The sequence below is a fragment of the Metarhizium brunneum genome, chromosome 6, assembly GCF_013426205.1.
Source record: "Metarhizium brunneum chromosome 6, complete sequence".
In the NCBI taxonomy this organism is placed as follows: domain Eukaryota; kingdom Fungi; phylum Ascomycota; class Sordariomycetes; order Hypocreales; family Clavicipitaceae; genus Metarhizium; species Metarhizium brunneum.
In genome coordinates this window covers 1826229-1852147 of record NC_089427.1, presented here as the reverse complement: position 1 = coordinate 1852147, position 25919 = coordinate 1826229, and the positions used below count along the sequence as shown (strand labels likewise).

At 50.2% G+C, this 25919-nt stretch overlaps 8 protein-coding genes across 8 annotated transcripts; 4 read left to right on the top strand and 4 right to left on the bottom strand.

Moving 5' to 3' along the window:
- Positions 1 to 724: 724 nt before the first annotated feature.
- brr2 (Pre-mRNA-splicing factor brr2) lies at positions 725 to 7416 on the bottom strand (the record flags this gene model as incomplete). Its single annotated transcript, XM_014690950.1, has 2 exons — positions 725 to 1259; positions 1331 to 7416. 2 exons carry the CDS (start codon positions 7414 to 7416, stop codon positions 725 to 727), a joined length of 6621 nt encoding a protein of 2206 aa, XP_014546436.1.
- A 1071-nt stretch (positions 7417 to 8487) lies between these two features.
- On the top strand, positions 8488 to 10026 carry G6M90_00g099110 (uncharacterized protein; the record flags this gene model as incomplete). Its single annotated transcript, XM_014690951.1, has 1 exon — positions 8488 to 10026. One exon carries the CDS (start codon positions 8488 to 8490, stop codon positions 10024 to 10026), a length of 1539 nt encoding a protein of 512 aa, XP_014546437.1.
- Positions 10027 to 10175: 149 nt separating this feature from the next.
- On the bottom strand, positions 10176 to 11535 carry RFC2 (Replication factor C subunit 2; the record flags this gene model as incomplete). Its single annotated transcript, XM_014690952.2, has 4 exons — positions 10176 to 10340; positions 10402 to 11190; positions 11262 to 11340; positions 11420 to 11535. The coding sequence occupies 4 exons, from the start codon at positions 11533 to 11535 to the stop codon at positions 10176 to 10178; spliced, it is 1149 nt and encodes a 382-aa protein (XP_014546438.2).
- A 1939-nt stretch (positions 11536 to 13474) lies between these two features.
- Positions 13475 to 15351, top strand: ube2z (Ubiquitin-conjugating enzyme E2 Z; the record flags this gene model as incomplete). The annotated part of the gene is made up of 8 exons (XM_014690953.1): positions 13475 to 13504; positions 13629 to 13662; positions 13770 to 13864; positions 13926 to 13947; positions 14011 to 14107; positions 14165 to 14176; positions 14255 to 14423; positions 14485 to 15351. The coding sequence occupies 8 exons, from the start codon at positions 13475 to 13477 to the stop codon at positions 15349 to 15351; spliced, it is 1326 nt and encodes a 441-aa protein (XP_014546439.1).
- Positions 15352 to 16009: 658 nt separating this feature from the next.
- On the bottom strand, positions 16010 to 16780 carry G6M90_00g099080 (uncharacterized protein; the record flags this gene model as incomplete). Its single annotated transcript, XM_014690954.1, has 1 exon — positions 16010 to 16780. The coding sequence occupies one exon, from the start codon at positions 16778 to 16780 to the stop codon at positions 16010 to 16012; it is 771 nt and encodes a 256-aa protein (XP_014546440.1).
- Positions 16781 to 19043: 2263 nt separating this feature from the next.
- LYS1 (Homocitrate synthase) lies at positions 19044 to 20034 on the top strand (the record flags this gene model as incomplete). The annotated part of the gene is made up of 7 exons (XM_014690955.1): positions 19044 to 19256; positions 19306 to 19431; positions 19491 to 19508; positions 19565 to 19605; positions 19658 to 19698; positions 19748 to 19754; positions 19956 to 20034. 7 exons carry the CDS (start codon positions 19044 to 19046, stop codon positions 20032 to 20034), a joined length of 525 nt encoding a protein of 174 aa, XP_014546441.1.
- Positions 20035 to 21332: 1298 nt separating this feature from the next.
- On the bottom strand, positions 21333 to 22727 carry G6M90_00g099060 (uncharacterized protein; the record flags this gene model as incomplete). The annotated part of the gene is made up of 1 exon (XM_014690956.1): positions 21333 to 22727. One exon carries the CDS (start codon positions 22725 to 22727, stop codon positions 21333 to 21335), a length of 1395 nt encoding a protein of 464 aa, XP_014546442.1.
- Positions 22728 to 24048: 1321 nt separating this feature from the next.
- G6M90_00g099050 (uncharacterized protein) lies at positions 24049 to 25733 on the top strand (the record flags this gene model as incomplete). Its single annotated transcript, XM_014690957.1, has 2 exons — positions 24049 to 24471; positions 24564 to 25733. 2 exons carry the CDS (start codon positions 24049 to 24051, stop codon positions 25731 to 25733), a joined length of 1593 nt encoding a protein of 530 aa, XP_014546443.1.
- Between the last annotated feature and the right edge of the window lie 186 nt (positions 25734 to 25919).

Here is a 25919-nt window from a genome sequence, read left to right as displayed (position 1 = left end):
ACGGCCAAAGGAAGCACCTCAAACGTCACCAGTAAGAAGCTATCACGTGACCCGTGTGTCGCTCGTCGAGACGATCCCAGCAGATGCCACAACTCCAGAGGCCGTGGACAGAGCCGACAGAGCCGACAGGCCTCACAGGCCTCGCAGGCCTCACAGACCAGCCATTGAGCTTCTGGTGGCCTTTGTTGGACGCTCGTAATTCCCGCGCCAGGCAGAAAGCAGAATGGCCGCGTGCGGGCTGTTGTGCGCAAACCGCCTCGCCCGTTGACAGGTTTACACGTCTGCACACTCACACAATAACAAACACCACACCCAACAGTTTTTTTTTGCTCAGTCTCAGTCTCCGTGCTGAAAGCCCCCAAACGCAGCCACCATCAATCAGCCGTGTTTCTGTGTTTCTGGCGCCACCACCTAATGTTGTTAGTCCTGGTTTGTCTCATCCAGTATTTGACCCCTTCTCAATTGAAGCCTTCACAGTCCTCTATGCTGTAATATATGGGGGTGAACATTCTTAATTGGCAAGTATATACTTATTCTGCCACAGAACCGTAGCCATCACTGCAATTACAGCGTCCAATGGGAAATTGTGTGAACCAAGAAAACAAAATTGACATCCATGTGTTGACCTTAATAAATCTCATCCCGCAGTGTCAGGTATTGTACATTTTCGCTCGCACGACACAACCCATTATCCCCCAACACCACTCCCAAAGACACCGAGCGCCTATTCCTCCTCGTCTTCGTCGTCTTCATCACCATCCACGTCCATTCCTTCAGCCGCTGTAACCGTAAACTCGCGTTCCTGGTCCACTCCAACATAACTGTCACTCATTAGAAACAGTTTCAAGCCGTGCTCCCCTGCTGCTGGTATAGTGTACTCGAGTTTGACATTGAGCTCGCGGCCAATTGTCACTCGCTTGATAGCCAAGAGGTTGCGAGTCTTGTCATCTCCAACCACCAGCCACCAATTCTCCATCTTCTTCGTCGGGTAGAACGGCGCGTGCACAGTCGGGTCAACTTCATCGTCCTCGTCCACATTACGTGTTATCTTGATGTTGAGATACGAGGGCTCTCCTGCTTGGATTTCGTCTTGGTCAAGAACCTCATGCTCAAGCTCAAGGTCTGGGTATTTGTCATTTGTAAAGCCAGCTGCCTCTGCAAGCTGCTTCTGTGACAGGCCGAGACGCTTGACCAGGTTATTGTACTCGGGGTTCTCGTCGGGGTTCATGGCTTCCATGAAGTCAAAAATGTCCTTGATACTATGGGTCCTGTTAGTACACACAACTGATACAATAAACCCCTTCAACTTTAAATGAGCTTGACAACTTACCCAAAGTCATTTGAAACCTTGACCACCTCTTGTGCGAAGTGAGGAATCTGCTTCAGCGGACTATCTCGGTCCCACATGGCTTGGACAACCATTTGTGACATCTCCATGGCGTTCATGGCATTGAGATGGCCATCAGACGACAAAATATCAACCATGGCGCTTAAGAGACTGAGTACCCTTGACAGCAAGGTTTCTTGGTCCTTCGCCAGATCAATAGGAAGCTGCATCCTGGAGAAGTGTGCTTGAAGAAGGACAAAGGCCTTGAAATGAGGCGAGTCATACACGGGCTGCGACATCTTGACGGGAACTCTGTCGTAAATGCGGCGGAGAAGACTCTCTTCATGGCGTCGCACTTGAATTGATTCAAACTCGGTGGCGGAGGTGACAATTTCAAGAATTCCCTTCAACTTGGTTCGCGCGCTCAGCGAGAGGAGGAAGGTCTGCATTGTGATGTATGAGATGTTGTAGTATGCGCCAATCATGGCCGCATTCTGAGGTGACACACTTCCGTCCTCGTCGTCAAAGTCGATAATCTTTGACTCGCTCAGCTCTCGCAATGTTGTCTCCACAAGATCGGACATGTAATTGCTGAGGCCATCGTGGGTAGTGCTGGTCAAGCTATAGTAGCTAGGATTGGCCAGCAATCGGCGATAAAAGTAAGTGAACGTGGTCCAGTTGATGGCATCATCACCGGATTCGATCATCTTTGTGCTGATTTCCGTCACAAACGCATCGTGAAGATAGTTGTGCAGGTGTGACTCGACAGGTAGGGCTTCGTTCAAAAACTTCTTGTAATACTCGCGCTTCACTGAGGGGACCATGAGAACACCGCGCCCTCTTCCGTCCTTAGAGGGCTTCAATGACTTGCCAAACATCTGCAATACTTCGCTAAGTGGGTAGTCCACATATCGGTGTTCCCTTCCCTCAAAGTACTGAGTGCCCATGACAATCACAAGGTGTGCCGTGCTGGTCAACTCCCAGCATGTGTCTCTTGAAGCAACGAGGACCTGAATAGCACCATTGTCATATAGATGCTTAACAATGCGCTTATCACTCTGGCTAAGGGCTTCGTGATAATATCCAATGCCATGCGAGAGCGCCTCAGCCAAAGCTTCTTCATGGACACGGTCGAGAAGCGGTCGCATCTGCTCTACTTCAGCGTGCAGGAAGCGGTCCTCGTCATCATCCGCAACGCAAGCGGCAAGCAAGTCTCTAGCAGTTTGCCTTGTTTGCTTTCGACTAGAAACGAAAATCATGGCTGGCTTATCCGGCGACATCTGAGTGATGGCAAGGTATGCAGGCTTCGCCATAGCCAGCATCAGGGATGGGAAATGAGGATTTGAGTAGGATTGAACATGGAGCTCCAGAGGCACTGGTCTGACATGCGGACTGAAGTTGTAAATGTCATGCTTCTTTGCGTCAATCCACTCGCCCATGTCTCGCGCATTTGCCAAGGAGACACTCAATGCTATAATGCGCATTGGCAGCTCTGTTTGTGTCCGAATATAATGCATGCGCGAGACAATGATTTCGTAGACATAGCCCATGTAACCTCCGAGGAGATGAATATCGTCAGCGATAAACAGCTCAATAGTTTGAACATTCTTGCGTCTCTTCCATTGCCTAGACAACACATCCCACTGTGTTGGTGTCGCCAGGATGAGGTCTCCCCTCTCCAGAATCTTCAAGTCAGTAGCAGTCTCCCCCGTCAACTTGACAATTTCCTTTCCGCCGTTCAAGTGAGCCAACCTCTTCTGCCAGTCCTGTAGTCTAGCGTCAACAACCTCCTGAAAGGGGGCAACGTAGACCGCTCGACCAGCACTACCCTGTGTCCAGTGGCGAAGAATGGCAAACTCCGCGCACACCGTTTTACCACTGCCAGTCGGGGCGCCAATAAGGACGTTTTGATCGGTCTTGTACAAGGAATTGAAAGTTTGGGTCTGAATCCTATTGAATTGTTTCCAATCAGGGTACAAATCAACATAACCAGAAACCTTCAAGGCAGAAACAGGAAGAGGCTGCAATTCCAAGAGTTCGGTGTGAGGCGGGAACTTCTCTGGCAGAATGAGCTTGTGGAAGGGAACAGCCAGTCGCGTCTCCGAATGCATCCATCTGTCTGAAATTACAGATACGAAGTAGTTGGGAGGCATTGGGTCAGTGATGGGAACGGTGAAATCAACGATGTGCTCATTTGACTCGGACTCGGCGTAATCTTTGCGCAGAAGGAAGGTATCCTGGAACAAGATGTCTTCACCATCGCAGTCTTCAACGATAATCCAGAAACTCTCAGCAGCGCCGTGCAGACTGTCGTCCCACTCGAAATTAGGAGTGACGCTGAGTTCTACTCTGAGCATGGACCGTGTCATTGGCTGAACTTGGGCTTGAACATCAACTCTCGGGAATTTGGCGACGAAGCCACAAACAGCTCTTCCAGCCTTGGGCATGCCAAGCAATTCGCCCATACGAGGAGGGTCGAGGTCAAAGTAACTGCTCCACGAAACATCGATTCGCTCTGCCTTCTGGATGATGTCTTTGGAGCAAGTAGGAAACTGGCGTAAAGGTGACATAGTCGGCCACATGCGTTTCTCAGCCATCTTGCACAAGTCCAGCGCAGTCTTGGCGACAGATGCCCAGCCTTTCCTGAGAGCAATTTCAAACACGGCACGCAGGATACGCCCAGCGCTCTGAGTGACATAAACCATGTCGGCCATAAGAGCAAGTCCGTCAAGCTTAAGCCGAGAGATGTATGCCTGCAAAAGAACATTGATCTTTGCATGCGGTTCTTCTATGCTCTCCTTTACGGGAACGGGTACCCTGACCATAAGCTTTGCTAACTCAAGCTTCTCATCTTGTCGCACGGGAATGTATTTGAACTCAGCGCTCAGAGCAAAGACACGGAAAAGCTCAATGGTGGTAATGGATGGCTGGATCAGATTGTTATAGGTATCCATGGACGTAGAAGTGATGTAGTAATGCGAGGCAATTCGGCCTAGTTCGGTAGATTGCAACTTGCCCGATTTCTCATCATACTTGATGAGATTTGACTTTCGCAGCATCAACGAAGCAGAGTGGATAAGATCGACACGTTTCTGCTCCAAGACATCATCGTCTTCGTACTCGGCTCCAACTTGATACAGTCCCGGAGATCGAAGCATTCGAACAAAAAGATAGGTGTATCCAAGCCACTCAACGCCCTCATCGCGGGTCCTGACGTTTCCTAGCACGATTTCGGCGTTGAGGTTGTCCACCAACTTGCTTACAAACTGACTTTCGATAGGCAGCTGCTGGTTAAGCAGGGAGAGGTAGTATTGGATTTCGGTCTGGGTTGTGATGATAATACCTTCACCATAAGTGTCGAACTGCGGCCGACCCGCACGCCCAAGCATCTGGAGAACATCTTGAGGGCTCAACTCGACCCAGCTACCCTTTTCCGGCGAGTAGACTTGGGTGCCTTTGATAACGACTGTATGGGCAGGCAGGTTGACACCCCAAGCCAAGGTGGCCGTTGACACCAAAACTTGAATAGCTCCACTGGCAAAGAGATCCTCGACATCGGCTCTGTCCACTCTGTTCATACCGGCGTGATGGATGCCAAATCCATATGGCAATATGTCCTTGAGATCTGCATCGGTTGCCTGGCTGGCAGCTTCATTGAGAACCTCTCGGCTTCCCGCGTCATGTCGAAGTATCTGATTGATGGTGTCCAGCTCAAGAGCCTTATCTCGGATATATTTGGCGGTCTTTGCAGTCTCCTTCCTTGAATGAACAAATATAATCATTTGGTTTCTGTTTGAACCAACATGCTCCATAACCTTGTTGTAAGTGACGTCATTCATCGTCTTCAATTGTTTGATGGCCTTGCGGTCCGTGACGCCAATGAACTCCTGACGCAGCGGGCAAGGTCTAAAGGTGCTGTCAAAATGGAAGAGATCCTTCTTGATATCACAGCGCAAGAAGCTCGCCACATCCTTGTAGTTGGGTAGCGTAGCAGACAAACCGACGATTCGGACAGGCTCGCCGGTTTGTTCTGTCTTCCTGATGGTTCGGGCGACAATACTCTCCAGAACAGGACCACGGTCGTCATGGAGCAAATGAATTTCATCAATAATAACAAGCCGAACGAGGTTTGTGTAGGTAAGGTCATTGGACTTTCTGGTAATGACATCCCACTTCTCAGGTGTAGTGACGATAATCTGAGTCTCGGCGATTTGCTGCTTGGTGAGTTGTCGATCGCCGGTCAACTCAGAAACACGAATACCGTATGGCTCAAGTCTCTTACCAAAGTTGCCGACTTGTTCCTGGACTAGGGCCTTCAAAGGAGCAATGTACACGATTTTAAAGGCATCCAGATCAATGGCACCGGTCTCTGCGTTTCTGTTCTTGCCAATTTCTCGCAAAATGGTCAACATTGCGACATTTGTCTTACCACTACCGGTAGGGGCACACACAAGCATGTTGCCGTCGTCCTGGAAAGCCGAAGGGTAGCACTTCGACTGAATTTTGTTCAGAGATTTCGCGGTGCTGAATGGCAGACGCGACCACTCGGGCATGTCGGTAATGGGAATCAAGACATCTCCAGGCTCGTTTCTCTTCTTGGGCGGTGGAACATGTATCTCCTCATAGCCTTTAAATGATCTCTTCGTAGAGCCTTCTGGCAATCGGACCTTGGCATTCGTCATGAGATGATTACCTTGGTCGAACACCAAATTGTCAAGATTGACGACTTTCTTGGGTTGTAGACCTCCAACTAACTGACCCTCTGGTCGTTCTTGCTTTGGCGCTTCAGCGTTGAACGAGGCAGGGACGTCAATATCCATCTTGATGTCTACCTTTCGTTTCTTGTCATCTCCCGCGGCGGATTTTCCTCGCAACTCGTCCAGAATCGATTGGAGGCCTTCGGAGCCCATCTCGCGTTCGACGTTTTCCCGGTCTTCGGCAGAATCCGCACGTGCCAGCTTCGTCAGCCAGAACACTTTTTCTCTATTTTCGACGAGCTTCTGCACAAGTTCGTGGTGCTCAAAGTCGAACAGCTCCATAAGGTCATTTTCTATCTCTCGAAGAGATTTCTCTTCACCCTCGGGCTCGTCTGGTTCACCAGACAGGATACGAAGAGCATCTTTGGTCTTGTTCGATTGTTCATGAGCGTCGGGATACAGAGTACCAATCTGGCGCTGTAGCCAAAACGCGTCAATATCTCTGGCAGGTATCGAGCTCTTCTCATCCCCTTTCCTTTTGGAACCTCCTGGACCTGAGTCCAGAACCATCTCGTCATCATCCAGGTCCTCAACTGGCTTTGGTCCAGATGTCTCGCCATTTTCGTCATCTTCATCTTCACCCTCTTCGTCTTCGGAAGATTCGTCGCGGACCTCGTTTATAATTTCATCTTCGTCCTCGTCCTCATCAAAGGCTACAGCAACACCCTGACGCTCATCAATCTCGGCATCTTCACCATTAGCGTCGCCCGCATTAACATCTTCATCATCGTCTTGCGCGTCGTAGTCGGTGATCTTCTTTCCCAGGTTAACGAGCTCGTTGAACTGTTTGGGGTTCATAGTTGAGCCTATAATATCGTCGATTTCCTTCTTCTTGTCCAAGTCCTTCAAGTCATCATCTTTAAGGTATTCCAGTACGGCATCGGCGGCACTGCGGACAACTTCCTGAGGTACGTCGCCCAGATTCTTGGCAACTAAAGTGAGTATTAAATCGAAAGTGGCGCGTGTTGCTTGCGTTCGTGGCCGATATGTGATACCCTCGATCAAAGCATCGTTTGCGCCGAGGACGCCGGTCCCTCTCTGTTGTTGTGCCTCTGTTTTCCGTCTTCGTTGTTCTCTAAGTAGAACATCTTCGCCCTCTTGGAGACTACCTCTTTCTATAGCGGGCATTCCAGATTGCTTCTTCTGCTTTGGTGCCTCATCCCGCGCAACTCTGGCACCCATGTCCTTGATGCTTAGTCGTCCTGCAAGGGATTCAGGATCGCCCGTGGCCTCGTCAGTTCGTCGCGTGACAAACCGACGGTCCGCCTGGAGAACCAGGTTGGACATGGCCGAGTACTTGTATTGTGAGACATCGCGATGAGGGTCTGACATCTTTACTGTTGGCAGATTGTACAAGGTCTCGCGAGGGAGTATGCCGACGGGCTCGACGAAGGCTCGGAGGGCGCTCGGCCGTTATATCACCATAAGTCTGCCGGATGGGTTATTAGGATATCCAGCAATAGTTTCGCAAAAGTCAGATGTCCAGGTGATGTAGCTGAGGGATAATAATTGGGTTGGCTTCGACGCGCCACCGTGATCTGTTTACGACGTCAAATGCTGGTGTTGGATAAATTTCAATCTGGGCCTTGAAGGCTACAGCACTAGTCCGCAATGGGGTGTGGGGCACTTTCAACTACAACCCACTGTACAAGCTCCTTCCAGCTGTGAGAGACCTGTTGTGAGTTGTGACGGTGCCAACAACCCAATAAACAGCCCGCCGCAACTGCAGAAGCCAATCAATCAAATTATTGACTCTCTTACAGGATATCAAATTCACTAGCATTCTACAGCCCAACGAAACACAAAAATTCACTAGACATTTGGTGCTTCGTGCACTACCCGCGGGCGGCAATTATCCTTGTGATAATGATGAATAGTAATTCCTGGTGAACTATCCAGCACTGGAGTGGTCGCAAGTCTTCCCTCGTTTATTATCGCTTGATAGTGCCAGATACCAATTATAGGACTGAGGCAGAGCAGAGGGGACAGGATACAACAGCCATACAAGGATCTTGGCGCAATGAACTGGCATCAACTGCTAAGAGCTAGCTAGGTCAGGGTAAGAGAAGATGAAGAAGCAAGAATGCAGTGTAGTAGATGCCATCGGAGACCATGCACGTGACAGCCAGGAACTAACCTATACTCCATCTCGACGGCATTCGTCGTTGTGAAAACTTGCTTTTCGATCGTTTGGATGTTTATAGAGCCTAAACTTGACTCACGATGTTCATGGATATATTTTCGATGATGTTCAGGTTTAAAGAAAGAAATATTATCCCAATACGCGATATGAATTAGGTGGGGATGCGTCATGATTAGATTGCCCACTGTGCGCCGTAGTACCCACGACTAACACACCATCTTCATCTGACAATCAAACCTAAAGCATTACGGCATGTCAACATGGCTTCTTCCCCAGAAGCCACTATATCGAATTTCCGGACAAGGCTTGACCCATACATAAAACCTCGTGAACAAGTCAACTACATCAGACGCATCCTGGCTCTTGAACTAGGTTCCTACACTGGTGATGGACCAATCCAGCACCCCTTGTCACTCAATGACGGACCAATCGACAGACATATTGGCTCAGAACTCAAAGGCCTACACAAAGAATATATCGTGGCTCTTCGCGCAAACAGCATAGCTCGTCAGGAATACGAGCAAATCGCCAAAGAAACCACATCAAAACCAACTGCCCCTGCAAAGTCGGCCATAGGCAGCGCCCCATCCTCTCTCGAAGAACACCTAGCACTCCTGAAGCTCCGCAAAAAGCACGAAAGTCTCATCACAATCCAAACGTATCTAGACCACCTATCCGGGGTCCCTGTCGCCGGGCAAGATGCGCTGGACGTCGAGAAAGTTCTCAGAGGCGGCAGGGCTCTGCCCAGCGTTCCCAGCTCGGTAATCAACAGCTTCGTGGTCGAGCAGAGCGCAGGACAGCCCGACCTTCAAACCCGCGTCAATCAACTAGACAAGATAGTACTTCGAACAAAACTCCTTCTGAAACGGGAAGAACAGCTCCTGGCCGAGGCAAAGGCAAGATGCAGAACAAAGCCAGAGCTCGTCAGCAACGGCGCAAAATTACAAGCTCTTGACAACACGCGTAATGAGCTAATTCGGTGGATTGAAACGGAGTTGAGCAAGGCGTCGACGGAAGATGACGAAGCGGCGACCTCGCAGGGTCAGGCACAAACAGCGGACAACCAAGCTATTATCACAAGGCAACTGCAGCAAATCCAAGACAAATACAAAGAATATGTCACCGCAAGAAAAGAGCTGCTGAAACTCACATCGCAAACACCCCAGCCGTCACTACCGCCCCCAGAGCCAACAACCGCTACATCATCGCTTAAATCCGCAGAGGCAGAATCTCCGTCCACAGACTTCCTTATCACCCCGTGTATCCAAGCCCTGCTCACCCAGGCCCAGCTCCAAAAGGCCCTCATTACACATAGATCGCACATCGCCGCGTCATTAAGCAGGCAGAACAAGGAGTCATGCCAGCTCCTCGGCCGTCTAGCCGAAGAAAGCCAGCTGCTGTCAGCATACCCAATGAAGGACTCTACACGAAGACGATCGGGCATCCCGGAAATCATAGCGGCCAAGCCTAATGGGCGGCCTGACATGGCTAGCCGTGTGAAACCGTGGATATTTGCCTCCGACGCCGCCAAGATCAGCACGTTGGAGGCAGTAGCGGAAAAGGTGGAGGTTGGGCAGGTGGCGCTGGAGAGCTCGATGGAGGCCATTCACGAGATGGACGTGTTGCTAGGACTGGATGAGGAAGACGAAACTGACGAGATGGATAAAACGGAGGACGACATGTGGTTGCAGGGATCTCTCAAACGGCAGCCCAAGAAGAAGGTTCCGACACCGAATAAGGGCGATCCTTGGGCACGAATTCACGGCAATCTTGGTCTGATCGGCCACGACAACGTATAAAGAGAGGTCTGAATATGGACATGCTTGTCAGAAACTACTTTTATATGTTCCGCCGCGGCGACTGGCCTTTTTGATTGTCAACGCCACATCACACCTTATAAACCCCAAACTCCAAATGTCAACTGAGATGCCGTAGACTGTACATGGTTTTACTTGCCAGCTAAAATAGCCGATATCCTCATTGCAAGATCCAGAATTGATAGATGCTCGTCCGCTCCGTCCACTAGTCTCTTATCGACCTCTGAAAAGACCATGACGATCTTGTTCTTGTGGGCATCTGCTATCGTCTCGTCTGCCGTCAGAGCTTGATACAGCTACAGGACATGTCAGCTTTCTTGCAACACCAGGCGCAAAATAGTAAAAAAGAGCACATACCTGCGAGACTACCTGAGTCGCACTCCACCCATCCGCGACCATATCCTCCACAATCTTGGACACAGAGCGATACGTTTGGCCTGCGTCCCGCGGACGCATAGCCTCAACCAGCCCGTCAACCGTCGGTGCCGGGATGACGCCAGCAATGTCCTCCACAATCTTGACTGTCACGGGCTTACTGTCCACGTCCATTTGTTCATCACCATCGCCGTCCTTTCCCGGAGCGCTCGCGCCAACTAATCTCGCCGCGCTCTGCAGGAAAGTAATCGCTTTGCGCAAATCGCCCTCGCTGCAGCGAATGAGAGCGTCAATGGCGCCATCCTCCAGTGGCACGCCTTCGGCGGACGCAATCTCCTCCAGCCTCTTCCTGGCATTGCCCTGGTCGAGACTCTTGAAGCGAAACTTGCTGCAACGACTGGCCAACGGGTCGATGATTCGGGTGACGTAGTTGCAGATTAAGCAGAAGCGAGTAATTTTGCTGTACGTCTCCATGGTTCGCCGCAGGGCGCTCTGAGCATCTTGAGTCATTGAATCGGCTTCGTCGAGGATGATGATTTTGAAAGGGGGGCAGGGGTATTTTTTGCTAAGGCCGGGGGCTGGATTCGTCAATTGCATGCGCGCAAAGTTTTTGACTTTTTCTCGGACGATTGAGATGCCGCGCTCGTCGGAGGCGTTCAACTCGAGGACTCGCGACTTCATCATCTCGGGACCGAAGAGCTCCTTGGCTAATGCGAGGATTGTTGACGTCTTGCCTGTGCCAGGGGGTCCGTAGAATAGCATGTGTGGCAACTGTGACGGTGATGTCAGTACCTGTATGTAGTGTATGGTTTGTTGCGTGTTGTCGCGGGTTTCAATTGTACATTGGAAGCTTGGAGGGTTCTTTGCAGGACGGTCACGGTGTGATCTTGGGCTGTAACATCGTCGAGGCTCTGGGGTCGGCTAGAAGACAGGAGTAAGCGAAGGGCTCCTGTTGCTCTCTGAGAACTGATATGCTTCTGGGGATAAGGGAGTGGCATACTATTTTTCGACCCAGGGCTGGTTTCTGGCATCTGCTGGCTTCTGACTTTTCTGGTCCGAGGTACCATTCGCTGCGGCGGCAGCTTTCCGGGCTTTGAGATCGAAGAAACTGGCCATGTCTGTGTCCTCTATATGAAAGTTGCGCTGCTAATCTTGGTCTATGTGGTAATCAAAGTGAAGAATATGATGTGAAAGAAACAGCAGCGGCGGCGGCAGATTCAAAGTCAGGACATGGGCGTCTTGTTTCGTACAATCGTCGTCTGATGGTGAAGCGCAAAGAAATCGATTAACGCGTCACGTCAGCCCGAACGCGTGACTGGAGCCCAGAGCAGGTATGGGTCTCAAGCTGCCCACGACATTCAACTAGTGACCTCACAGGCTGGCATACATGTAGTATTCACTGTGTGCACTGTGGATGCACTATGAATCTATCACCCTGCGTAGACCCTCGCTGCCCAGCCTTGTTGCTTATGTGCCTTTCCATTTTGGGCATGTTTGCATGCATTTCTCTTTTATTTTGCCCTTTGAAGACGGCCGCCCGGCTTGCCAGGTGCATGTACCTGCAGTTGGACGGAGACAAAGAGTATACGTACTTAGTACGGAGTACCTAGTAGACCAGATACCTGACCAGCGAGCTATGTATGTACATCCTACTTAATACATAGGAGAGAGATAACGAGGATAGACTCGTGGAATGTCGACGAGTCCTCGCTGATATACATTGTGTGTGGCTATTTGAAATTTTTAGAGTGAGTCACTGGAATAAACCCTGTGTACTTTCACGTATTTAATGGTTAAGGCCATCGCGAGATAGCTTTAAAAGACACGCCGCGATAAATTACTAATTTTATGAGCGTGTTTAACGCATAATGATGCGTGTACATACAGTGTACCTGATAGTTTTATTATCATTTTTGAGCTTAATATAATAATACTTACATAATACTATTACTTCTATTAAAAATAAACTCATGAAATAACTTAATATACTATACATAGCATGTTACTTGGTAGGCAAATATATTCTGAATTTCTGCCACAGACGGTTGACAGCGTCGAAAGAAAGACACAACTGCTCGATTAAAAAACTGTGTCGGCTTGTAACGGCTGACCAAAAGGCGGGAGTGTCTGGGGAGTAAGAATTGACATTGTCGCGAACTTCTGTGCTGCAATAAAGAGCAAGAGCATGCAATGTTATTTGATGCGTCGCCATCGCCATCCTAAGCTTTGCCTAACAGGCCGCAACGCACCCCAGGCGAACCACGTAACCCGAGTCAAACGGTCAGCAGAGGTAGAGACGCCATTACTGCATGCAATACTACCTCGACTGGAAGTCGGTTTTTAGGGAGAAAAATGATGCGCACGTCAGTGTCCAGAGTTTGTTTGTCTGATGCGACTTGCAATATCAATGGTCATGTCAAGTCTGGTTGCTTCAGCTTTCTAGGTCCTTGTGCTTGGTACATATGTAGCCTAATGACTCGCCATTTGACCTAGACCTCAAACGCGATAGGCTGCATGTGGCTGGTGCTTCATGTCGAAGGCCAGGCTCGATGTTGGGCTTGACAGCGGCCAGCCGGCGCCTTTAACTCGGGGCTGCTGCCTAGCCCCTCCAAATCCTCAAGCTCTAAATGCCTGGCCCCAATGCCAGCTTGAGCACCTGCACAGGCTACCTCACTGGCACTGCAGCACTCGGCCCCCTCCGACTTGGAACATTGGAGTCCAGTCCGATCTGCATGCGCCCACGGCAGCGCCACGAGTTACAAGTGCCAAGCACCAGACAGCACCTGGGACTAGTCTGGTCCGGTCCATGTCTGGTCCGTCACTAGTTGCTCTCTGTCGCTACCTGACGTCTGGTTGCCGAGAATCCATCCCACTTTACCACTTACAGACCTCGAATCGTCGTCTTTACGTCCGGCTCCAGCGACTTCCGCCAGACATCTGGAGACTCGTCGTGCCAACCCTGACTTCCATCTTTTCATGCTTCATACTTGTAGTTTCGCATCTCGACCGGACGCTCTACACCCTTACATGCCTACATTTTGTAGGGTCAGTCGCCATGGACCAGTCCATAATTCGGATCTCCAAGGTTTGTCTGCGTTGAATGCCCCGCATTCTGCAACCTGAGCATCTGGGCTTGGGAACTATGCGGCTGCGGCTGTTTCTTTCATCGCGGGGTTCTTTTGAGGCTAACCATGCTGTTTCATTGACAGGAGCTGAGCGACATTCAAAGAGGCACTGATCTCGGTGCGTATTTTTATGCAAACTGCCAGACGAGTCATCATCCGTCGTCTTTTTCGTTCCTTGCTCTTCTTGCTTTTTGCTGACATTTCCTTGTTGTCTTCTGCCAATAGCTATCGCTGTCGCTTGCCGCGATATCGACGTTCGCAATGTGAAAGCTCTGGTCATGGGTCCTCACGAGACCCCCTACGAATTTGGTTTCTTCGAGGTTCGACATCCAGCAAGTCAACAAACCATGAGCAATGCTTCTGCTAACAGTCTCCAAACAGTTTGCCATTCGTTTCAGTAGAGGTAATGCCACGCACTACACTTCCTGTTGCTCTGTTCCATTTCCAAGTGCCTAACGACTTCTAGACTATCCGTCCAAATCGCCCAACGTACAGTGTGTCACCACCAACGGTGGCAGATGCCGACTGAATCCAAATATATACGCCAATGGCAAAGTGTGCCTGTAAGTCCCTGTATGCCCTTCTGTCCATGCTAAATCGATTTTATATTAACTTCGTAGGTCAATATTGGGGTAAGTGCCATCTACTCGTCGATTCAACATGTGCCTTGTGTACTCCGTAGTTGACAGCAATTCTTCACATCATCACAGAACATGGCGTGGAGAACGAGGGGAGGAGTGGTCGTCGGCCCAGGGCCTGGAATCCATTCTCTTATCCATTCAGAGCCTCCTGTCGGCAAACCCCTACGAAAATGAACCCGGATTCGAGGATGCAAACGAGGAATCAGACAAGGTGTACCAAAAAGATTATATACAAAAGGTTCACAATGAGAACAATTAAAAATTTTGTGCGATATTCTAGCTAACCTTGCGAAAAATAGATCCGTCACGAATCGCTAAGAATTTCTGTTATTCAGCGCTTAGAAAACTATCTTGGTCTTAGTCCCCTTACCGGTAGCACACTGCTGCTCACCAAAGAAGACGGCGGTGATGACGACGAGGAAGTCAACGTACCCTTTGAGCCTTTCAGGGATATCTGCAAACGCCGATTTCTATGGTACTATCAATCATACCTGGACGCTATTGAAAAGGGAAAGTCGGAAGTAAAGCTACAGGATAGCTTTGTGCGAATGCCGTTTGAAATGCCGGGCAACAACTGCATGGAGGGAAAGTTCAACTACCCAGATTTGGAGCGAAGACTGAACAATGTCAAAACCGCACTTGACGCGGAAGCAGCGGCTTGGGCAGCCGAGGGTCTCACAGCTGTTGCCAAGGAGTCTACTGTCGCGGTCAATCTGTACCATCAGTATGAGCAAGTCACGGCCTACTTCAAAAGAAGCGATATGCCTCATGATGTGACTCTCGACAACGACAATCCCTTCGTGTGGATCATCACTTATTTCGGTCGGCCCATGACCAATCTGGACGGCGGCTTATTCCGCATCAGAATGAACTTCAGCACCCGATTTCCCGACGAACAGCCTCGTGTCAAGTTTGAAACAAAGATTTTCCACCATCATGTTGCCCCGGACGGCACGGCGTGCTACGTACCGAATCCACTTAAGCGCGAGGATGTCAAGTCCCATATTGAGGCAATTATATCGACATTGGAAGAGGATGAACCGGCCTATGACCCTAGAATGATTGTCAACCCCGAAGCCACCAAGTTGTTCTGGGGCGGCGGAAAGGATGACAAGAAACAGTACAACCGTCGTCTTCGACGATCAGTGCAGCAAAGCATGGAGTAAGACCTTTTCTCCCCTCATTTTCATTTCTCAAGTCACCATTGCAGTTTTAACCGCCGAGTAGAGACTTCCCTGAGTAACAATATTGGTTATTTACTGTGGAGAGAAATGCATCGAATCATGACTTGCACCATTCCGGCGTATCGTGTACAGGACTGCCGAGAGGTACCTTTTTCTGTTTTCCCCTTTTTGGAAGATGACAAGTGACAAAGCCCAAGATCGGCCGGATTCATGGGTATCACAATCCGAGTGCTACAGCTACTCAACTACCTAGGTGGTGTTACGGGGAACCGGCGACTCAGATAAATACGTTTCTGGGGAGGTGAGCGGCGGACAGCCCGTGAAATAAAGCAGCGTTGAGCTGGCCTTGTGGTATAGGTTCCATATGAAATCTCAGAACGTTGAACAAAAGTTGCAATACTCAGCGACCCTAACGGTATATTCCGAGGTGGCTATCCGTTACCATAAAGAAGTGACGGTTCATATAACATACACTGTGCCTACCGCGGGTAGCTAAACACCATAAACCTGTCTAGCACAAAACGCCATTCATAGATCCTATATCATCACAGTCGTAACAAGTCCCGAATTATTCATGTTGTCGTTTCCTGGGGTTGCGCTCGCGCCGCGATACCTATTATTCCCCCTTTCCAATCCTCATTTACTTCTTGCCCTTTGATTTCCGGTCAATCCGGTCTTTGCCGGGGGCGTAAGGTGCGGCCACACCACTGTATTTTTCCTGTTTCCCTTCATTCTTTATATCATACGTCCCGTTGGATCCAAAGACAGCGGGTGATCCTTGAGAAGGGCGCGCCACCTGTTCGGCGTGGAGCTTGTCTAGTGAATCGCCAACGACGGCGTATTGCGCCCAGTTTATGGGAGGGCAACGAACGACGTCCTGGGGCTTTGGCAATGAGGACCACTCTCTTCTTGGCTTTGACTCTCCGCCTGGCCGGGGCGAACGCTTGCTGTCCGAGCTCTCCTCGCCAGCATTCTCGTCATCCTCGTCGCTGCCGGCGGTTTCAAAGACAAAGTCATCCCGTGGCTTCACCTTCCCGGCGGCGAGATCCTTGATGAACGACTCCGGGTCGTCCAGGGCCTCGTCCCTGACTCTGCTCAACGTCTGAATGTCCCCCGTGGCTCGTCTCTTCTGGACCTGGAGAACGGAAATGGCAGACTTGAGGGCAATGACATCGGGGTTGAGCTCGAAGTCTATGGGCTCGGGAGGAGGCGGCGGGATGCCTATCTGCTGAGACGGCTGCGAGGAATGGGTATAGGTCTGTCTTGCTGGGGGGAGGTTTGCTGCAGCCGGAGGGGCATCGGGAGGTCTTGCCGGAGCCAGGGGAGGCGTGATTGGGGACATGGGAGGACGGACGGGGGATGTTGACCGGGACCTGGTGGGTTTGTCGGTCGAGATGGTGAGAGCAGGCATGGCGAGGAACGGGATGCCTGGTTCCTCGAGTTTGCGCGACGAAGCGCTGGGTTTGGGTGCGGGTTTGGAAATGGCGGTGGGCTGGGGGTGCACAGATGCTAGTTATCCGGCTGGATTTGGAGAAGGGGGGGTTCTTCTGTGTGAGCAAGCGAAAAAAACCAAGATATCCCGTCTTGATAGGCGGGGTACTTCTTCTTCTTCTTCTTCTTCTTATTTTTCGTGAGATGATGTGTCAGAATGGCCTTCGGCGGACTCGTACTATGTCAATGCTGGAGGTGGCAAACACGTTTCTAACACCGGCTGACTTGTGATTTGTCTCAGGTACGCAAACGCTCTTGCTGGGATTACGCGACCCTGGGTAACATTGATTTGTGCGTCGTGGCCCGCTAGGTACTTATACTGGGCACTGGGCGTTGGGTTTGAGAAGCAAGTCAAGTTGAGGCGTCAACTGGCTGCATGTGGTGATGCGGTAATGCAGAGAGGGTGGGGGAGAAGCCGCGATATCTGGAACCATCGACGAGGTCGTAAGGGACCAGCCGACCATCCAAGTCTTGGCCAGATCAGTCGCCGGTGTTTGACCTCGGATCAAACGCCGTTGGAAGAGTAGTCAGTAGCGTCCGCCAGTCGTCGCATCCTCGGAGGCGGATGAGGAGGCACGGGCAAACAAGATTGGGAGCAATGCGCGACGTCTGCCGCAGCATCAACAGAGCCCTGTCCAGCCCCACTGTTGTATGACTCCTTGTAGGCATGTTCTGTCTTGGTACCAGGCAAGGAGAATTGCGGGGTGCCAATGCCTATCAAGAGCACAGTAAATAAATTGCAATTTGACACTGTACGCGGGCTCAAATGCATTGAAACTAGTTGTACATACCAGGGCGTGGACCCCGAACTCAGCGCTTGTGACACATGTGCACTGTGCTCCAGATAGCGGCAGCGGGTGCGTCGCGGCAGCAAAACTCTTCCTTGCCGCGACATCGGAACCACCAGACGTCATTGGCTCTGTATTCTGCCGCTTTTACTGCCACCCCACCCTCTGCAGGGAACCCCACCAGCGGTCATCAACTACGTCAAGAGGTCAACTGGTACTCTGTAGGCCCTAGATGCTCACATCACCTCGTTCCACAGCTGACTGTTGCAACCGAGGAGTTGAGGTTCGCTTCTCATCGGGGGACAGCTCCAGAGTAAGTCAGAAACGCAGACTTTTCCATTTGCCTTTGTCCCGAGGCTACGCTCGCTCAATCAATGGCATGACCATGCCTTTGTTCTCTGGCCCTTCTCTGGCCCTTTGCCCTTTTCGGGATACAGTGAGGTGCTTCTGTTGCATGCAACATGTGCCTTGAGAATTACACAGCAGTCTATGGATATACCTGCCTTCGCACTAGTCGTCGGTTGTAGTTGGCCTACCATCCAACATTGCCAACCTTGCATTTGTCTTTCTATACCGGAAGACTTCTTTCGCATACGGTGCGGAAAAAAGAGTGGAATCAATATTATCGTCTGAATAGTCCGACCTTGTCGATCTCCTCCGACTGTATCGGGCCGTTGACGTAAGTTTTCCTCCTTCAAACTTAAGAAGCTAAACTAATATTCAGAGGTAGCATGTTGGTGTTAACCGTGTTGGTGAGTTTTGAATGCTCATGGAGAGTACTCTCGGCTGGTTACTCATATATATGCTCCAGGTGTGGCCGACACTGTCGGATGTGGTACGCCCCGTCAAGTCTACCATCTTGTCCGCACACTTCGCGGCGTTGTTTCATGCGACATTGAAGTACATCTGCACAACGATACGGGCTGTAAGTTGAGGTCTTCAACAAACCTTTCTTTCGCATTATTGCCGTATATTTTTGCACCCGTTCATCTACTGCAAACCCTCAATGGCTTTAGAACAAGCTATGTGCTGTCATGTACCATACGATCTGTTTCACGTGGACCACGGTATTCATCTTGTTCTGCTAGCTTACTCTCGATTTTTATTACAACCATTGGACTGTCTCTTTGCATGCTATCTGAAAGCCTGTGGCTTTTGCTAACTGGACCAGGCGCTATTGCAAACAGTCATGCTGCACTCGAAGCCGGCGCAACGCGTATGTCTCCTTGTTGTTGCTTTAGAGGGCAGTGGATGATTTTAGTCACATAACTCACGCAGACATTGACACCAGTGTGCTTGGCATTGCAAGTCGGGATCGCTACGAGTCCCGGACATGGGCGAATTGCTAAGATAAGTCAGGGCGAGAGAAACGGTATCACATCCCTCGGTGGACTTATGGCTCGCATGATGGTTGGAAGTCGCGACTATGTGATGAGCCGGTATAAGCTCCATAAGATCAAGGAGATTGAGGGCATGGTGGCAGACGCCGTCCAAATTGTGAGTGAATACCTGGGAAACGGCCAGACAACTCTTAGAGCTCTTGCGCCCGCATTGGTTTCAGTCCCAACCACAGTCCCTGATGGACGACTGGCCGAATGGCGCCGCCATGTACATTTCAGTGCCGTTACGGAATAGTCTCGTGCTAACGTGATGCCAGAATATTCCTTTCAACAATCCCATTACTGGTACGTTATACATGCCGCTCCATCTCACTCTGTCCAAAACGAATCTTTCAGTCTCCCCATTAAAAGAGGTGCTAATGTTTCTGGCGATGTTAGGTTTCGTAAGCACCACCTGATGTTCCGAACCGTTCAATAAGATGCTAACTCTAGGTCCCTATAGTGCGCATTCAGTCACAAGGTACTTCCATGTCTTGTTATACTTAGGGACTGGGGACATCACTTACTCGCTCACAGGCCGGAATCCATGCCAAGGCCATCTTGGCCAACCCCTCGACGTGAGTGGTGATTGACCACGAGTTACGTGTCACGAAGCTAACTTCGTCAAAGTTACGAAATCCTTTCACCAGAAGACTACGGTCTCAGCAGATGTAAGAACTTTCGTTCCCATAAAAAGAATGTCACACTAACTAGTAGCAGATGTCCAGTAAGTGTGCACCCAAATGCAAAGACGGTTGCATGGGACCAGTGGATGGACATGGGCGTTGCCCGGACGCTTTTGCCACTCATGTCGATGGAAGCCGATAGCGTTCCTTGCTTGGATATGTGGAAGCAGTTGATCTTACTCTCACCCTCTATTCCGGCGAAGCTCATCGCTCATAATCAGACATTGCTAACAGCTCAACAGTTTCGCTAGCCGGTTGACTGGTTGGAACGCTATCAAGAGCCGAGTCGAGCAACTTGGTCTATCTATGAGTGACGAATAGGTTAAGGAAGTGTACGTGCATCAGCGCCCTCATTTGATAATGGTAGTGACATATGCAACGCAACAGCACTGCCAAGATTAAGCAGATGGCAGACATTCGCCCCCTCGCCATTGACGATATGGACTCCATTCCGCTCATACCATTTGGAGCTGCAAAATCAGTAAGACCAACGGAGGGGTTGGATGTTTATTCGTTGGAAAGCATACATGCCACGAATGCATGCCAAAAAGTTGTTTTTATTTTAAAATACCCCCTCGAGTTGAGAAAACGATATTCAGGGCTGTCCTTTCTCTAGGCTTGGGTATTAGAGAAGAAGTGTATTTGTTTGCTATACATACATTGGTGCGATAGATTATGGATAGTCTGCGGTAGCAAATCACTAGCATTGCGAAATGTCCCACGGTGTATGCCCAACTGGGGATGAAGTGTGATGCAGCGCAGGGCCCAATATCGGCTTCCACGTTTCCAACGGGAAGCGTAGTTTGCTCCATTGCAACGTATTCAACGTGTTGACATTGGCGACATGTGAGAACTCTTCATCTGGGGCACGGTGAAACCGGTCCGCAAGGGCGGATTTGAACGCCCTGGTTACATCTGGCTAAAAAGGTATTGAACCAGACCACATAGGTACATGTACAGGGCTAACGGTATATTAGTGCATACTTGTTGGCGGGCAAATATATCCTGCAGCACCTGCGCATATTCCCACCGTCATCATGAACAGGGCGGCTGCCACGGACTGTAGACAAGGTGATGAAAACTTGGTAAAGCAATGCATCTAACGTATGAGTCTTGGCTGTCTCGGCCTCTAGTAAGTACGAGTACCAAATAAGTTGAGTGACGAGAGAGAGAAAAAGAGGATCGTAGAAAAAGATTGATCAAAGGACAAGTTCTGCTTGTGTAGGCATACATTCGAACATGGCCATCCATGCCCCGATTGGGAAGTAGCCATGACAGCCCCCCAACTTCATGTAAAGCTTGCTCTGATCGAGCGCTGCCTTATGCCGGAATGACTGTGTAATCGAGCCTACATAAAATGGAGGTGAATATGAAAATGAAATTTCGCCCCTAGCATCACAGCGCAACGATCCGTGGTGTTGGCAAAGTCAAAGCATATCGCTGCCGGTTAGCCAATTGGCGCCTGCCTATTTGTTATCTACTATTTGTTCTCATTGTCCTCGTTGTCCTAGTCATTCACGTCGGTCTCGTTATTCTTGCTATCCTCGTTGTCCTCACTATCCTCACTATCCATTGCCGTTGCCGCCGTTGTCCTCTACACTTATTACATTATCGCCACCTTATTCTCGCTCATCTTCCATGCCGTCATCGCTCTTCTCTCCAAACGAGGAAAGAGAGTCCCGTGGACCCTCAAACCCCATTGGCAACCTCAAAATGCCGTAGAGGCCCGCGACATTGCGGTATAAAACATCATGTCGTCGCGCGTTTTGTTCCATCTGTATGCCCTGCCGGGTTATTTCCTCCTTTTGGCGGATAATCGCCTCGTTCTGCCAGTCAATCTTTTGTTCAATACGCACCAAGGCTTCCGCAAGGTAGTGTGGCGTAGCACTATTGTTCAGACTCTGCACCCCCTTCTTCAGACAATCTGTTATCTGCGTGTGTTGCTGGTTCCCTGTCATGTGTGGACCTGTAGTTGGTTGATCTGTAGCTCGTTGCTCGGTCGTTTGTTGTTCTGCGGTGAATATATCTGGTTCGCGATCCCCCTGATGCCGTTGTCCCTGCTCTTGGTCCAGCTTCTTCCGTTGTCGGACCGTAAGAAATCGGATGCCCGGTGCCTGGCCTTTGGGCAGTGCGGATAATTCGGCAGGCCAATGTCTACATATCAGCAGATACGTGGGATTTCGTTCCCTTAGCTTGGCATCTCCCCACGTTGCCAGAGCCATGATTGTCAATACAAGTGCTTGAGGTTCCTCTGGATCGACCTGCATCTTTGTTTTGTCGCCCCTGCCCGAGTAAATATGTTTCGTCATTGCATGGTTAGATGGCTGCACCGTTGTCCTGGCAAACTTGAGATACCTGTGAGGATTTGCCCTCGCGTTGAAGTGCCTCCTGGTCTCGTTGTTCATATGTGGCCATAGAGTTGTCTCGATGTAGTGTAAGATCTTGCTGCCGGGTTCATTTGGAGAGAACAATGTTCGCCAAGTGATTGGGAATTGGACGTCCGCGGCGGCAGCTGGATTATCCCTGGTAGTTGTCTCATGATTAGCTTCTAATATGTGGTTGTTATTATCGTCCGTGGTAGGTGCTTCGTGGCCTTGGGCTTGAAAGGCCTTATTGTTCACGGCAGGCGACTCGTTGTCTTCTTGAACAAGGTCTCTCTGTTTTGTTGAGCACCCAGTCTGCTCAAGTGTCAAAATTCCGTCAAGCCAAAGATTTACTGCCGCATCCGAGTCTCTTTCGCCCGCGACCAACGGTGCGTCACTACATGTTTGTGGTGGCAACTTGTCCAGTCCGCCTCGTTCTTTATATAGTCTTGGATGGCGACCAAGTTCGCGAACTAGACTAGGGGAACGTCCCCGGGAAACGATATCTTGCCGCGATATGTCTAGGTTGTGCTCAGGTTCGCAAACGAGCACCGAATCAGAGTAGTCTGTTAGGCTACGATTCTTGTATTGCCTTCCGCTGTCCCTGACCTGATTATTTCTTTCGCTGTTGTCGATTTTGCTATTATCCATTTCGTTGTTCCCAGAAATTGATGCTCTATGTTGTTCTGATATGATGAGCTCTTGCAAGTCCCGGATTCCTCACTACTCATATTCTAGGTTGCCCTGGATGAAAAGCTGTAATGTCTTGCCCAAATTGTTGTTAGTCTCGGCCCATGTGCTTTTTTTAAACTTGCGCAATAGTCCCTCTTTTGAACACTATTATTCGGATGTCGAGACGGATACGTCTCCTCTATGGGCATTTTTTTTTTTCGAGTAAGAGTCGTTGCGCAACGGTTGTTTTGTTAAATGAAGAGGGAAAAAAAGAAGAGAGTCTAGTTGAATCACGGGTGGTTTTCGCAGCACGGCAGCTGGCAAGGACAACTGCAGTGCCAGTTCGCCTTTGACAGCTCGCCTTGCCATTCACGCTTCAATTCTTTTGCACAGCTAATAGTCAGACCATTGATCTGGCATTCTTGTTACCATTTCCATTCATTAACCAGATGGCCAACTTATTGACGCGACCCGATAGCCACACACGCCCTTCTTGGGCTCATGACCTGACAAAACGCCGCCTCAAGTCAGCGAAAAGCCATGTGTGATTTCCAAATATGCAAAAGAGTCATCTGGGAGGAATGTGTGCCGAAGCCATTGCGCTGCAGGCATCTCCTCAAACATGGCAAAATACTGCTTCCGCCGCTGACATGTTGGAGCTGTCAAGGGAAGACAACTAAGCCAATCGCCAGAAGTTGGTGTACAAATTAATATTCCGCTACCTACCTAGGTAGGTAGTTACTTGGTTACATGCATGGGCGCACGAAACTTAAACTCAGGTATAAACTCCTCCAACGGCAGAGGTGGATCATCAACGCTCCCTCTGCGGATTTTGTTTGCCGAACAAGTGGGGCGTGGCACCAGCCAATCGATCGAACAACAGCTTGGACAGCAAAAACTCAGAACAGTCTTAGCCGTCGCCGCCAGTGCTGTTGATTGGTCAGAGCTCTTTCCTGGTTGCGGCAAATCTGGCTATGACGTAGACGCTGCCTCAGATCACGGCAGATGTGACGGGCAGAGGCGATGGCACATATGTTTCTTGATCCGGGCGGAGGGGGATTGCGAACTGTTAAACAAAAAGGCGACCGAGGCCCGTTTCCCTCTACGTCCATCCATGCGCATACCTTTTTTATTTTTGGCCCTCGAGAGCAAAGAGGCACAATTGTCCGCTGCAGGTAGACTCGCAGGTTGCCCGTTGTACTATATACTACTATAAAAGGCCATATCGGGCCATTTTTGGACTCTCTACCTCTTGAGAAAATTATTTTACCTCTCAGCCTCCGAAGAGCCTTGAGACACCATGCCTCTCTTTAGTAAAACGAAAGACGGTGGCCAACAGGATCGAGAACCACGCGATGCTACCGACGAGTCGTCCGAAATCGCACCCCCCGATGAGAATACCCGGCTGCTCCCTAATCGTGTCGACGCAAGCAGAGACTCGAACCGAAACTTGCTCACGCCAGACGACCCCGCGGTATCCCCGTATAATTTATGGAGTATCCGTGTCCTGCGCTACCTGACGCTGGTCTTCACGGCCATAACGTTCGTCTGGTGGGTTCTCCTGCTGGTCTCTGCCTTTGCGACACCACCGGGGTTGCACTCGCGAGGCAGCGGCTTCTTTGCCTTTGGATTTACGACCTTGACAATGGCAAACCTGGGTTTTGTTCTGATCTTCTTTGGCGTGCCGAGCAAATCCGTTCGGATCCTGGCCTTTGTCATGGCGGTAAGTAGTGCATGTTGGAAGACTGGCCACAATATATATACATGTATATATATGTCTATGTATTTATCTACACGAACTAACCGAGCTTACAGTTCCTGTTACTTCTCGACATGGTTCTCCTCCTTGCCGTGCAGCAGACGCGATACGAAGAAGGATGGGTAGGTATTGTGAGCGTTGTTTGGGCTTTGCTCATGAGTCTTTGGAACCTCCTCACAGACCGCATGGTCAAATGGGGCAAGAAGGAGGAGGAAGAGAGGCTGACGGGCCGCGCTGAGACGAGGCGCACCCTGACTGAATGGTCGGCGGTCATCGTGTCAACCATTGCGTTTGTCGTCATGGTTGCTGCCGTCGTCCTCATCACGCTCACGATTATTCTGCGCGCGTTGGATGCTGGCTTTTCTGCCCCCGGGAAAATGTACAGTGTTGACGGGAACAAGTACCGCATTCACGTATTCTGCCACGGAAATAGGACCAAGTCACATGGCGAGGAAGTTCCTACTGTGCTCTTCGAGGGGGGAGAACGGCCCGTCGAACAAGGCCTATGGCCCCTTGCAGACAACGCCGTCAAGAATGGCTCCATCTCACGATACTGCTTCGTCGACCGCCCGGGAATAGCATGGTCAGACACCGCACCGTCCCCTCTATCAGTCGGCTTCGCAGTGGATGTTCTCAGCGAAGCTCTCGCCAAAGCCGGCGAGCAGGGGCCCTGGGTTCTTGCCAGTGCAGGCTCCGGCTCTCTCTACTCGCGCGTATTTTCCTCCCGCCATGGCTATGACGTGAAGGGTCTCTTGTTCATCGATCCTCTCCACGAGGACTTGCTTGGTCCATGGGCATCTCCGACCCGCGGATTCCTCCTCTGGCTGCGTGGCATCATCTCCCCCCTGGGACTAGACCGTCTTCCGGGCGCCATTTTCAAGGGCCGTACGTCCCGGGACCGTGTGTATGGAAGATCCGCCCAGCAAGGGAGTAAATTCATATTTGCCAAGCTCCAGGAAAGTCTGGTGCTGGATTCATTCACAAAGCGCGATGTCAGGAGCAGTCGCCAGATTCAAGAGAAGGAAACTCCCCTGGTTGTGATTAGCTCAGGGGTCGAAGTGAAGAGGAGTAAGAACTGGGAAGCGAAGCAGAGAGATTTGACGACGGTGACGGATAATTTGAAGGAGTGGGATATAGTCAACGGGGCTGGACATGAGGTTTGGGGCACGCTGGAAGGGAGGGAGGTGATTGAAAAGAGATTGAGGCAACTTGTGAGGGGCAAATGATTTTATCCATGGGCAGATTACTATTTCTCTAAATTTTGGACGGGAAAGAAGTTTGACTTGGTGCCACGGGAGCATGACTAGTGTTTTTGTTTGATGGGTAATATACAGGCTGACCCATCTCGTTCGTTGTAGTATTTAATTTACAACGACGGCGTAACCAAAACCATGAGGATAATGAATATATTT